The sequence below is a fragment of the Cyprinus carpio genome, chromosome B2 (genome assembly GCF_018340385.1).
Source record: "Cyprinus carpio isolate SPL01 chromosome B2, ASM1834038v1, whole genome shotgun sequence".
Lineage (NCBI taxonomy): Eukaryota > Metazoa > Chordata > Actinopteri > Cypriniformes > Cyprinidae > Cyprinus > Cyprinus carpio.
The window spans coordinates 19673189-19688220 of NC_056598.1; the positions used below are offsets into that span (position 1 = coordinate 19673189).

Consider the following 15032-nt stretch of genomic DNA (forward strand, 5'->3'; position numbering starts at 1 on the left):
TCCAAAGAGTTTAACTTTGGTCTCATCTGACTAGACTATATTCTCCCAGTATTTCACAGGCTTGCCTAAATGTTGTGCAGCCAACTTTAAATGAGCTTCAACATGCTTTTTCTTCAGCAATGGAGTCTTGCAAGGTGAGCATGTCTACAGGCCATGGCGGTTGAGTGCATTACTTATTGTTTTCTTTGAAACAATTGTACCTGCTAATTGCAGATCTTTCTGAAGATCTCCATAAGTGGCTTAGACAACTCTTCTGATAATTCTTTTCACTCCTCTGTCAGAAATCTTGTGAGGAGCACCTGGTTGTGATGAGTTAAAGGAGAAATAATGTTCTTTCCACATCAGGATTATGGTGCTCACTGGAACATTCAGAAGTATAGAAATGCTTCTGTAACCAATGCCATCAGTATGTTTTGCAACAATGAGGTTTTGAAGGTCTTGAGAGAGCTCTTTGCTTTTACCCATCATGAAATGTTTCTTGTGTGACACAAGAGCTTGCCACACCACACCAGCAAGTATGATTATGTATGTGTCAGGAAAAAAAACAGTAAGGAGGCTGCATTAACATTAATCATTTATTGATAAACTAGTGCTTTCTTTGTTTTCGGTTTAAGAGATGAAATCAGCGACACTGACTTGTCATCTCCACAGTAGTGATGCGCATGTATGCATGTTTCATACGGATTACCTAATTTGAGAATATTTTTTTTCCATTTGAATTAGTTCATTTGAAAGAAGACATTTCACTCTCTATAGATATTTTTTTCATATCTGTAAGAAAAATATATAAAGAGTTTCGCGCTCAAGTTCACAGAGACCAAGAGAGCAGAAAGCGCATCCTGTTTGTTTTCATTATTTTTCAAAAGTGCAATGTTTTGTTGTTATTTTAAGTGCATGCAAATAAATGTAGAGTCTTTACATATTCAAAAGATGTATCTGTATGACCAAAAATTAGTATTTTAAGAGAAATTGACCGCACCGGCGCCTCCATCTGTCATGTGAGGGCTTTTAGATGGATAGTGTATTTTTCTTTTTTTTTATTCTTGTATTGTCCCAGATAGTTAGGTGTATTTTTTTTTTTTTTTATTTCAAGATGTAAACTCAGAATTGAAAGAAAAAAAGAATCACAAAATTACCTTTTAAGCTTCCATAAAATGTATTTGTCTTTTTTTATGGACTTATTGCATCCTTGCTAAATTAAAACATTAATTAAAAATCAATAAATAAAAAAATCTTAGTAACTTCACATGCACAGTGTACATGGCTGTCTGTCTCTTTAAAGAGCATCCTATCCTAACTACTTGTGATGCTAGCATGTTGCTAAGCTAACAATGCCTTTTTAAATAAATTGAACTATGTAATTTTAATGCTTTTAATTATGGAATAAAACATTATTAAACAATAATGGCCTTAGAAGGTATCATACTTTTGTGTTTACAATTCGAGAAATGCATAAAAAAGCTGTATCAATAGGTTGCTCACTAGATTTTTGAGACAGTTAATAGAATTGTTACATTAAACACATGCTGAAATGCAATTGTAGGTTCTCAGTCTGCTTCTGGTCTGAATTTTCGCACAACATGAATGCAGCAATTACTACGTTTCTTGAATGACATTCTCCTCCAGCCACAGGGGATTTATTCACATCTAAGCTGTTACAAACCATCTGGTATGACCAAATAGCCAATAAATCCTGAGGAAATAAATTGGGGTGTAGTGTTCCTTTAGAAAGATCATACGGAAGCACAGGCTAAAACTACCTTGATAATAGCATAACACCTCTCTTTAGACCGTCATAAACCATTTGCTGAACCTTCATAATGAAATGCCTTTTAGAACAAACATTCCAATGGTCTTAATAAACAGGATCATTTAAATGGCTTTATGAGACACGCTGGCTATCGCTTCTGGTATTAATGCCCAATTAAAAGCAGTTAAAAGACACTGAGGTATTTTACCAGCCATTTTAATAACTCATAAAGAGGAGGCAGGTGCAAAAGCTAGTCCCCTCAGATGTGCCAAAATATGCTATAGCTTGATTGGATGGAATACCAAAACAACACGCCATCAAACCATTCATCAAAGTACACTGTTGACTCCATTGCTGAAAGATATTTGGAAACACATGGACTAAGATTTTGATCTTATTAGAACCATGTGAGCAACCTAGATGCTGGAAACCTATATTTTACCATCAAAATTTGTCAACACAGTAACCTATGCCTAGAAATCAGTTCAAACCATACAGACTGCAACTCACTTTCTTGGCTTTTTGTTGAGCGTGCCAGTGACGTAATATCCTGGGTTGCATTTGTAGCGGCACACAGTGCCCACGTCATGCCTGCCTCCATGACACTGAGGAACTAGCAGTGTGGCATTGGGTACAGGAGGTGGATCCGGACACTCAATCTTGCAGTAAGCCTCTGGATATGACCATAGTCCATCCTCAAGACAAACCAATGTGTCACTTTCACCTGAAAAACAGATCCTGATAAAAAAAACTGCATCCAAATGGAACAAAAATGCTGTCAGTATATGTAGTTAAGGGTTGAGGGCTCTTCAGAAAAAGGCAAGAGGGCTGTCAGTTCTACAATTTCTGAGTGTACACACCTTAATCATTATTTTCAGGAAAAAAGTCTTTAAATATATTTTTTCTCAAGATAAGGAGGTTTTTTTTTTTTTTTTTTTTTAACCAGCTACCATGTTGATTGCACCTATGACTTTCAGCATGAATTCAAACAATAAGCAGTAAAGTAGTTTTGTTCAAATATTTTTAGACATAAAAAAGAAAGAAAGAAATATATATATATATATATATATATATTTATTTATTTATTTATATTTTTATATTAAATTAATTGCATTACAATATTACATTAATTACATTAAATTACATTTTTAATATTAATTACAAATTAATTTTAATACAGAGGTTAAAAAAATCAAATAAGAAGTGCTGTATTCAAGTAATTTTGAGAATGAAAAGCATCATTATTTATAATAAATTAATAAATATGACAAAAAAATGAGTTTCACAATACAGACTTTCATTAAGTTTGGGAATAATACCTTTGCATAGACAAATGTTTTACAGTAATATGAAAAGTCATATATTTAAAATGTTTTCTGTTTCTATTAACTAATAAGAATAGTATTACAGTGGTTTTCATAAAATCTCACTTTATAAAATAAAGCACATGGTGCAGTGGCGCCATGTGACATAGGACTATCTCATTGTACTATTATAGTAACATATCTAATGAGATTTTGTTCAAGTTCTAAAGCAATTTTATTGGACAATAAAATATAATGATTCCTTTAAGCTTTAAGGTGTCTGCCTACTTTGTAGCTGTGCTTAAATTTAGCTATACCAAAAATGGCTGCAAACTGCATTTTTCCAACATGCATGAAAAGTTCCAGCTTGTGCCACTTCAAAAAAAAAAACAAAAGTCTCTCACTAAGTACATAAATCAAAGTTTTTTTTATTTTTTATTTTTTGGTGTGTGTGTGTGTGTGTGTGTGTATTAATGTCAAGTCATGAATACATTTTAAAAACTCCCAAAGGAGCACTACAGCCCATCACTTTAAAGCACTACAGTACAAGAACCTTGCCATCAAGACCAATAAGCATAGCTACTCAGTGATGCAATGTCCTGGACCTTCCAGTGAAGCCACTGACCACAGACTGCACTGCTCCCTGCCAAAAGAAAAAAATTTGGACCGATCCATCAAAAGCTTGCATTTAAAACAAATATGTGAGAGTGTGAGGAGTGGCCCATCGACCCCTGAGCCACCTTGCCATAGTTATCCAGAGGCAAGAGGGCCAAGTGCCAGGCTGCTCTACGCTGTCCTAAATGAGGGGATCTCTGGGGGCTTCACTAGTATGGGATGAAACGCACTCTTGTTTTCGCCTACTTGCTTGTTTCCTATCTCCACCTGTGTGCTGTTCTCCTGCAGCTCGGGCCTACTTTTCTATTTACACAGCCAGGAAAGAGAGCTGGGACCACAGCCAGACCGACGCACAGTTCCTGAATGAGTGCAAGAACAACACTGACACACAAATGACTATATACTGTATGTAAGCACACATACATACAAATATCCAAATATTTAGCTTAAAAAAAAATAAAAATAAACATGATTGATTGGAGTTCTCTAAACAACTGCATTTTGACTATCATTGTGGTTTCTCATTATCTGTGTCATGTCCAGCTTCAAATCAATATTTGCCTCAAAAAGCAGAAAACCCTCACCACAAACCATGGCAAACAAATCAATAAAGTATTTCATATTTTATAATATAATATAAAATTACAGTACAATCATTCAATTATTTTATGATAATACATATTATTTGTTTGCAGTAATATTTATATGTTTGTTAGTGCTGGCGAAACTAGCAGTTCTGAGTCAAATGACCTCAGGAATGCCAAAAAGCACAATTATTTGTTGGATTTTTTCCAGTGTACATGGGCAAGCACACAAGAGGGGTTCATATCACCCACAAATATACAGTTATTGACTTAAAGTCTTATTATTTTAGAAAGGAAGCCCAAAGTCTCACAGAAACAGACACATCCACTGAATGTAAGGAATCCAGAAACCCTCAGGTCTCACACCGTAGCCCAGTTTCCGTCCTCACCTTGCAGGATCGCCGGGGCGTTACAGGAAAAGGTGCACTGCTTGCCGAATGTGGTGCCCCAGGGACACGAGAAGGAGGCAAAGTAGACGTGAGACTGAGGAGGTGGGCCGCAGTCCACTGGCTGACAGCTCACTACACGGTCCCACGCTCCATGCACACAAATCAGCTCTAGTTCCGTCTGAGGAGAGGAGAGGACAAAGCAAACTGAAAGACTGCCACTTATAATGTCATAGTTTCATTAGGCTCATTAGACATCATGACAATATTTCACTTGACACAAATAAGTCAATGTGAATATCTTTTCTTAGATAATTTGATGAGAAATGTTGGAATTCACAGACTTTTGTATTTTGGTAAATGTGAACACAATTTGAGACATCGAACATGTGAACATGATTTTAAGCGTTTATGTTCTCCACAGTTACTGGAATATTCTGGTATTTTGCAAAATCTGAATAAACTAAGACATGTGGGTTCCTGCTCCTGTCTTCTAGAATTACTGTAGATGCTCTTGCCCTTACACTGCATTTTAGTAATTCTCCACAATAATTTAATCAGCTCTTTCACAATAACAAACAGGAATGTGATGATTTGGAAAATGTACGTCACAAGACTTACAAAAGTAGACCCTTTTTTATGTTTGCAAAATGCTTCTTGCTCCAAAACAGTTGCGAAAAATTCTAACTACTGAATAAACACTGTGTATATCTAATATCACCCTAAATTATCTTTGTTTGGACATGCACACATACTGTATAAATGGGCCTCCAGTTATGGAGGACTTTCTGAATAAGGTGTTTACATGACCCGATTAAGCCAATATTCCTAGAAATCTTAATAAGACGGCTGGCATATGGCTGTATTAATCAAAATTTTGGATCATGTAAACATGTTTACCTGAAGCACTAATTGGAAAATGACTAATTAAATTATTAGCAGAATATGAACACAGTCATTGTTGAGATCTCTTCTCAGAAAAAAAAAAAAAAAAAATAAATAAAAATTCTTCAGAAAAAGTAATATGTTCTCATTTAATCTCATTGCAGCTTAGCAGAAACTACATATCAATGATATGTGTTTTTTCTTCCTTAAAGGGGTTATTGCAGAGAGAAAGAAACTGGATGTTAACAATACTTGTACACACTTGATGAGAAGGAAGGCCCTGGCCATGGAGGATGGTGAGAATATAGCCACGATGACAAGAAACAGAGCAGTGTTTGGAGTCTGAGACTGGAGTACAGCGGACTGAAGCATGTTCAATGTTTAGAGGACTGCATGACTCAGTACTGCACAGCCTACGCACACATCTGAGTGAGAAAAACACATATTATTTAATTATTATTTATAGACATTGACAAACATCATATCCACCATCAAACATGGAACTGTTTGTATTTGTATCTGTATCTGTGTATCTGTGTAAGTGTATGATGCATTTGTCTTTTATATACACTACCATTCAAAAGTTTGTTCAGCTAGAACACTTTAAATTGATTAAAAGTGAGAGTAAAGACATTCATAATATTACAGAGATTTATTTTTCAAGTAATTGCTGTTCTTTTGAACTTTCTATTTATAAAAAAATCTTGGGGAGAAAAAACTAATGGTTTTGACAAAAATATTAAGCACTGATAACAATCAGGGAAGTTTCTTGAGCACAAAATCAGAATATTACGGTGATCTCTCAAGAATCATGTGACACTGAAGACTGGAGTAATGGCTGCTGAGAATTCACTATCACAGGAATAAATTACATAAAATTTTTAATAATATTTTACTGTATTTTTGATCAAATGCAGCTTTGTTGAGCATAAGAGACTCCTTTCAAAAACGCTAATTTTTTTTACAGATCCCTAACTTGTAGTGTTTATATATTCACTAGTCAACATTTGAAGTGGATCAAAACCTTTCATCAAAGTTGTCCTAAAACCTACAACCAAAATGTTTTCTTGTCTTTGGGCAACTTTGATTAACTTTTTTGATCCACTTCAAATGTTGACTACTTGATTAAATTTTTTTTTTTGATTAAAATGTGGAATAATGGAGTATTGGAGTCAGGACTGTGTGTGTGTGTGTGTGTGTGTGTGTGTGCTTGTAAGTTGTGGGAGACCCCACCCTCAGCGCACCCGGTCAGGGCAAAGGCGCTGAAGTGACAAGATGTACGCAATGCAACTGCCAACACCGCCACTTGAGAGGAGGAGAAGTTGAGCTGCACTGCTGAGGTCTGGTAGAAGGGCACACTCAGGTTATGAGTCACATTCACCACTAGGGGGTTATACTGACACGACAGCTCATACGAACCTGTAGACAGGCACACACAACGAAGTCACATAAAAATACTAAATTTACAATCTTTCACAAACAAATTAAGGATATTATACATTACCAAGATTGTGTTTTTTTCCGGTGGTGTCACACAGTTCAATGGTCACTGTTTTCTTGCAATTTTCATATTGCCAACTACCATCATAAGCAAGGTAGATAATAACAGAGGCTGCTATACCCGGTCGCTCAAATCCTACCTGCAAAAACAAAGTATCAGTATTATTAGTAATTAATATATGGCTCCTTAGCTAACATAATTTATGAACTGTGTGAATGGCCATGGATAGCACATAGAAATATAAGTGCAATAAATACAGGGGGAAAAAATCTGAATATACATACATACATATATATTTTTAATTGGTAATGGTAAGATTTTTGGTAATACTTTATAGGTATAGGGACCAGTTTTCACTATTAACTAGTTGCCTATTAGCATGTCTAATATTAACATTTTGGCTGTTTGTTAGTACTTATAAAGCACACATTCTGTGTGAACATATTCTATATGCCTAATCCTACCCAATACCTAAACTCAACAACTACCTTACTAACTATTAATAAGCAGCAAATTAGGAGTTTATTAAGGCAAATTTTGTAGTTAATAGTTTGTTAATAGTGGGAATTGGACCTTAAATAAAGTCGGACCATATTTTTTATTTATTTATTGTTTTATATTTTTTTAAAAGATGTCTCTTACGCTCATTAAACCTGCATTTATTTGATAAAAAAATACTACACATTACAATTTAAACTGTAATTTTTATTAGCATTCAGAAATCATACTTATATGCTGATTTGGTGCTCAAGAAACAGTTATTTTTATTAGCAATGTTGAAAAAAGTGGTGCTGCTTAATATTTAAGTGGAAACAATTTCTTTGGATTCTTTGATGAATAGCAATTTCAAAAGAACAGCATCATTATCTTTAGAAAAATTATAAAACCCAGCACTGCAACTTTTCATTCATTTAATGCATCCTTGCTTAATGAAAGTATTCATTTCTAAAATAAATAAATAAACTCTACTGACTCCAAGCATAAACAGCAGTGTACATAAAACTGCTTAAATTTAATTCTGTTAATCCCCACCCGTCCATTTTACAAAACATTTAAAATTTACTCAAGCATATTTGAAAAAACATTAATTATTGACAAGGCTGTCAGCAGAGGGGAAGCTAATACTTACATCAAATGACTCAATATAGATTGAATAATCTATCAAATTCAAAGTCTTAATGCTTAATGTTTGTTCACTGAGCAAGTGTGTGTGTACCTTTAGCCAGACAGGCTGATCCTGAGTATAGTAACCATTCAAATGGGCAGTACAGGGGCTCCAGGCGTCATGAGCCATTACTTCATTAATGTCAAAATACTGCGACTTGCACATCTAATGAGATTAGAAAAAGAAAATCAAAAATGTTAAATTCAGCTCAAAACATTTTTTTAAACATTTGAGTGGTTCATTTAAGACGATGAGTGAGGCAGATAAGTGGTTTATAATGGCTAATGAATTCTAAACAGTTTGTGTACCTGAGTGAGCACAGGCTCCCCAGTGACCTTTGAGGCAGGGCAGCTCTCATCCTGATGTGAGCCCGAGGCGGTGGACGCCCACTGGTCAGCGTACCCCTGGGGAGTGAAAAAGCCACAGTCCTGGACGCTGGAACGTCTTTCGAACTCCTCACACACTCCGTCCCCTTCAAAAACATAGCACAGGCTCGGCCGACCTGAGAGAGACAGAAAAAGCAAGAGAGAGTGAGCACAAACTCATCATAAGTAACAAATAATGACTCCACTGCCAAGATCTAATTGTGTTTTCATAGCAAGTCAATGAGACTCGGCATCAGAGCAAGTCAATTCACTTTTATGTGAATTGAAATTAAAAAGGAACGTGATTCCACCGGGACGATTAAATAAACGATCATACAAATATGTGGATGATGTCATGGCGTATGAATGAGTTATGACAGAAGTGCACGTGGGGCTAAAAGGGGAATTAGCATGCCATTAAAGCGAATTTGTTAGAGAGCGACATGTGTGAATGACATCAGAGTCTTGCATGAGCTCTTGTCTGAGAATGCTGAAAGGTAAGAGGAAGATGACTCATCGGCGGGAACAGCTTATCAAAGGCGAGGGGCACAAAAGGGTTCTAACAACAAATGAAAAACACAAGCATTTGATTGGCCGTCTCTGCTGCAGAACAGCTGACCTAACCCACATGCAAATGCCAAGGGCTTTACTCCTAAGCTGTGTTGATCTTTGCTCCCCAAATACGCTCGTGGAGATAATATATGAGAGCTCCTAATGTGGCATTAGAGTAAATATCACAAAAAAAGCCATTCCGAATGCCCTAAATCCACAAAAATGCGGTTACAAGCTACTATGAAAACATTGGGAAGTTTGAGGCATGTGAGTCAGTCGCGGCTTCGTCTACGGTCATGTTTGAATTAGAGGCTTCTCATGCTTCACGCTCACAGAAAATGTAGCGCTTTCAGTCATGAAAACAACATTGACTAAATTGGTATTTGCCTTTTTTTCTCCTAACTTTTCCTGTGAGTCTTCCTGTACTGCATTTGCTCTCACTCAGGTGCATTATGTAACGATGGTGTACAGTTAGATTGTTACAATTGTTAAGAAGATCCATTGCAGCTTACGAAATATTGTATGTGCAACACTTTGGACCATTTCCAATAGTGTGATGACATAAAACTTTGACAATATTGAATAAGATGAAGTTGATTATATAAAATACCACCGGCTGTGTTACAGTAAATGACCTATAATCCACAGTTTGGACTGGATACTTTGCAATCTGGATTGAATTTTTGAATGCCTATGTATTGCACAAATATTCAGACCGAATTGTCAGATATCACAGACTTTGCTGTCAAGGAAATTACTCATAATTTATAATGAGGACTTTTTATTATTTATTTTTTTTCTGGTCAGCCTAGAAATAAAAACAACAGTAAGATCTGGTGATCCACAACTCAGCAACACAAGAGAACAATTATTTTGACTGTCAGTATCCTGGACTTTCAGAGTAAGTAGAATTTTTTTTTACTAATATATATATATTGCATTCTAGCAGAATTAGGACTAAAATAAGTGTAAGTGTAAGTTACTCCAGAAAATAATTATTTACACACTGAGATCAAAAGATTGGGGTCTATAAGATTTCAATGTTTTTGAAAGGGGTCTCTCATGCTCACCAAGAATGTATTTACAAAAATACAGTAAAAACATTAATACTGTGAAATATTATTATAATTTAATAATATATGTTATTATATTAATGTAATAGAATGTAATAATAATTCAATAACATGAATTTAATATAAAATGTTTTCTATTTTAATATATTTTTAAATAGAAAAAAAACTATACAATACGTGCATAATATTTAAAATTGCATCATCACAAAAATAGTTTTATTAACAAAGATTTAGTCAACTGGCCTTCCTCAGACTTTAAATACTTTTTCTAGTTTATATTGTAGTTTCCTTTCAGTCAGTCACTCTCGACGTCATGTCGGTGACTGACGAATTGGGATATTGCTTCGATAGACCAATCTACTTTGAGTGTAGACTAAATGAGCCAATGCACATAGGCATGTAATTATTGCATCCAGTTGCCGCTGATCATAGCAGGAGTATAATAAGGCAGCAGGTGCAGGGCATACCAGCTTTTGGCTTCGGAGCTGAGCGACAGTATCGTTCTGCTCAAACTGTGTCTAGTCGTGAACTACGAGTTCAGCACGCTCTCAGAAGCTTCGTGTGTTAGCGAGAGGGTGCTTCAACAGTGGTCGTTCCAGAGACGAGTGTGTTGTGCCCTTCAGGCTGCACTACACCCTGTCGTGTTGCAAGCAGCCATCTCCCCTGTGTGCCTCAGCACTAAAAGAGCTTTTCCTAATGAGCAAATTTATCCAAAAGAGCTCCACAAGTGCGCCGGCAGAAGGGGAATGCCATCTCTAGGTTCTAGAGTGCCAACAAAGGCCCTACTCACACACCCCACACTCACACCCCTCTCTGGCCCATTCACAAGCCGCCCGAGTTGGGTCCCTGTGTTCCACCTCGCTGCACCACTGCGGGTACTGCTGTGGTTCCCTGGTCCCGCTTGTACAGTTTCTAGGTGCCTGGTCAGCGCTACCCAGCCCATCTCGCTGGCTTCTGTGGACCATCAGCCTCGGCTATGCGATTCAGTTCGCCCATCGTCCCCCCAAGTTCAGCAGTATCTGCTTCACTACAGGGAAAGTGGCCAATGCCCCTGTTCAGCAGGCAGAGATCGCATTCCTATTGGCGAAGGATGCAATAGAGCCGGTCCCTCCAGCTGATATGAGGTTGGGTTTTACAGCCCTTACTTCATTGTACCCAAGAAAGGCGGTGGGTTACGGCCAATCTTGGGTCTGCGAGTTTCAAGATGTTCAAGATGTTGACACAGAAACGCATCTTTGGGTGTGTCCATCCCCGAGATTGGAATGTGCACTTCGGTGCTACCCTGCTTGAATACGTTCAAGGGCAGGACAGCGGTCCCACTGAAACTTTTTCAGAGGCTCCTGGGGCATATGACAGCTGCAGCGGCACTTACACACCGCTCGGGCTGTTACATATGAGACCGTTCCAGCACTGGCTTTATGGCTGAGTCCCGAGGTGGGCGTGGAAGCGCGGCACTCACCGGGTCCAAGTTACACCAGCCTATTGCCAAACCTTCACCCCGTGGTTAGATCTTGCATTCTTCTGGGAAGGGGTCCCCCTAGAACAGATCTCCAGGCATGCTGTGGTTTACTCGGATGCCTCCACCACTGGCTGGGGGGCCACGTACAACAGGCATGCAGTATCAGGGGTTTGGACGGGCCCACAGCTGCATTGGCACATCAACTGCCTAGAGTTGTTAGCAGTGCGTCTTGCCTTGAACTGTCTCAAAGGGTGCTTACAAGGCAAGCACGTGCTGGTCCGAACGGACAACATAGCAACTGTTGCATACATCAACCAACAAGGTGGTCTGCGCTCCCGTCGCATGTCACAACTCGCCCGACACCTTGGAGTCTAAAGGTTCTGAGGTCACTTTGTGCTGTTCACATTCCGGGCCTGCTCAACTGTACTGCCGATGAGCTGTCTCGAGCAATGCTCCCAGGAGAATGGCGTCTCCATCCCCAGACGGTCCAGCTCATTTGGAGACTCTTCAGAGCTGCTCAGGTAGACCTGTTTGCTTCTCAAGAGACCTCACACTGCCAGTTGTTCTACTCCCTGACCGAGGGAACACTCGGCATGGATGCACTGACACACAGCTGGCCATGGGGCCTACGCAAATATGTGTTTCCCCCAGTGAGCCTTCTCGCACAGACACTGTGCAAAGTCCAGGAGGACGAGGAGCAAGTCTTGCTAGTGGCACCGTATTGGCCAACACAGACCTGGTTCCCCGAAGTAGTGCTCCTTGTGACAGCCACTCCTTGGCCGATTCCTCTGAGGAAGGATCTTCTGACTCAGAGACAGGGCACAGTTTGGCACCCGCGTCCAGACCTTTGGAAACTCCATGTCTGGTCCCTGGACGGGACACAGAGGTTCTAGGTAACCTACCCCAGGAGGTAGCGAACACCATTACTTCAGCAAGAGCACCATTTACGAGACACGCTTACACCCTGAAGTGGAACCTGTTCATCGAGTGGTGTTCTTCTCGCTGAGAAGACACCCGGAGATGCCCGATCGTGGTCATGTTTTCCTTTCTGCAGCAAGGGCTGGAGCATAGGCTGTCTCCCTCCACCCTCAAAGTCCAGGTTGCTGCTATTGCTGTGTACCTTGACCCCGTGAATGGGAAGTCTTTGGGTAAGCATGACCTCATCATCAGGTTCCTTAGAGGGGCCAGGAGTTTAAATCCCGGCCCCCCTCTATACCCTCTTGGGACTTGTCTCTAGTGCTAAAATCACTACAGCAGGGCCCATTCGAGCCTTTGCATTCAGTTGAGCTAAAGTTTCTTTCATTGAAAACTCTGCTCCTGCTTGCACTGACCTCCATCAAGAGGGAGGGGGACCTGCATGCATTTTGGGTTGACGATTCATGCCTAGAGTTTGGGCCAGCTGACTCCCAGTTTTATCCTGAGGCCCCAGCCCGGCTACATGCCCAAGGTTCGCACTACACCCTTCAAAGACCAAGTGATGAACCTGCAAGCACTGCCCCTGGAGGAGGCAGACCCAGCCCTGGCTTTGCTCTGTCCCATCCGAGCATTAAGATTTTACGCAGACCGGACACAAAGCTTCAGGACCTCAGACCAGCTCTTTGTCTGTTAAGAGGCCGGCAGAAGGGGAATGCCATCTCTAGGAAGAGGATGGCCCACTGGATTGTGGATGCCATCGCCCTGGCTTATCAGACACAGGGTGTGCCCTGTCCATTCAGGTTGCGAGCTCACTCAACTAGAAGTGTTGCATCCTCCTGGGCGCTGGCTCGTGGCGCCTCGCGGAGAGATATTTGTAGAGCTGCGGGCTGGGCGACCCCTAACACGTTCGCTAGATTCTATAGCCTTCATGTAGAGCCGGTATCCTCCTGTGTTTTCACCTCAGATGGGTAGAGCCACCGAAAGGCCCCGGTTAGTGTTTGCTTGCTAAAACTGCTCCAGAGTGTCCGTACTGTAGACCCTATTGAGATCCTCCATCACCCTCGGCAGCCGAATGCGGCAGAACATCCGGCGCCGGGGCTTTACGATGAATCCGTGAGAACCGTGGAAGGCTGGGTTCCATATTGAGACCTAAGCGGTATTCGTATGTGTACAGTCCACAGTATAGCCTTAGAGCCTTTGTTTCCCCAGCAGACTTCTGCCTTCCCAAGAATGTTCAATCACCTCAAATTTCTCCATATACACCTAAACAGGTGCTATATGTGTATTTTCTTCCGAAAACTTCTTCGGGAACGATGGGGGTTCTGCAGCGTCCCTGTTCCAAGTGGAACGGGTATGTTTTCCAAGTGTTATCCAGTCTCACCCAGTAAGGTAATGCTTTGACAATGGTGAGTGGAACTACTTGTTCCGAGCCCCGGCTTACACCAAATAGGGGTGCAGGCAGCTCGCACAGGGTTCTGGAAGGGGCAGCACCCATGGCGCTTTAGTAGGGACCACAATTCGTCGGTCACTGACATGACGTCAAGAGTGACCGACTGAAAGGGAATGTTTCGGTTATGTATGGTAACCCTCATTCCCTGAAGGAGGGAACGGAGACGTCACGTCCTGTTGCCAAGGTTGCTGTACCACTGCTGAGCGGCCGGGTCACCGGTTCGGCTCCTCAGTGAAAACCTGGTATGCATTGCACCTGCTGCCTTATTATACTCACGCTGTGATCAGCAGCAGCTGGATGCAATAACTGCATGCCAATGTGGATTGGCTCGTTTAGTTTACACCCAAAGTGGATTGGTCTATCGAAGCGATATCCCAATTCGTTGGTCACCGATGGTCTCCATTCCCTACTTCAGGGAACGAGGGTTAACATACGTGACCGAGACGTTTAATGCCATGTTACTACAAATGATTTCTTATAAAATTTTAAAATGTAATATTTATTCCTGTGAAACATATATACACAATACAATGATTATTATATGACACCCCCTAACAACAACAAATAAATTAATGTTTAATTAAGATATTTTAAATTTATGTATATATTTTGCTACCTAACATGCAACAATTTAATTTTTTTCATGCAACCTTTCTTTATTTGTACATTTTCCCATCTGCAGAAAACAGAGGATGATTTTAACAATGTTAAATTTGAACTCCAGAGTAATGACTGTCTGTATTTGATGACAAATATCATCTAGTGTTATGAGAATAGATTGAAAAAATTGTCAGTGTCTGTTGCATTTTATTCATAATGCTGAGTTTTAGAAGGAATACTTTTTTGGATTTTTGAGTATGACGGCCTCCATATTTCCTTCAATATCACTATGAGAGAAAAACAGTAGCAGAGGAATCCGAATCTACAGGAGACATAGCAATAGTATATTGTTTTGGTTTGCTTTGTTTTGTTTTGAGAGCTGGTTATGATTATTACCCTGGTTTATTGTGCTGTGTGGAAGTTTTCTG

General features: G+C 39.8%; 1 protein-coding gene across 1 annotated transcript in view; it reads right to left on the reverse strand.

Annotated features, from left to right (window-relative positions):
- Nucleotides 1–15032, reverse strand: part of LOC109107409 (pappalysin-2-like) — a 66525-nt gene that overhangs the window by 15814 nt on the left and 35679 nt on the right. Inside the window, 7 exon segments of the mRNA XM_042718542.1 lie at nt 2261–2474; nt 4643–4820; nt 5787–5949; nt 6769–6943; nt 7029–7164; nt 8242–8355; nt 8499–8692. Of these exon segments, the coding sequence (XP_042574476.1) occupies nt 2261–2474; nt 4643–4820; nt 5787–5949; nt 6769–6943; nt 7029–7164; nt 8242–8355; nt 8499–8692 (1174 nt within the window).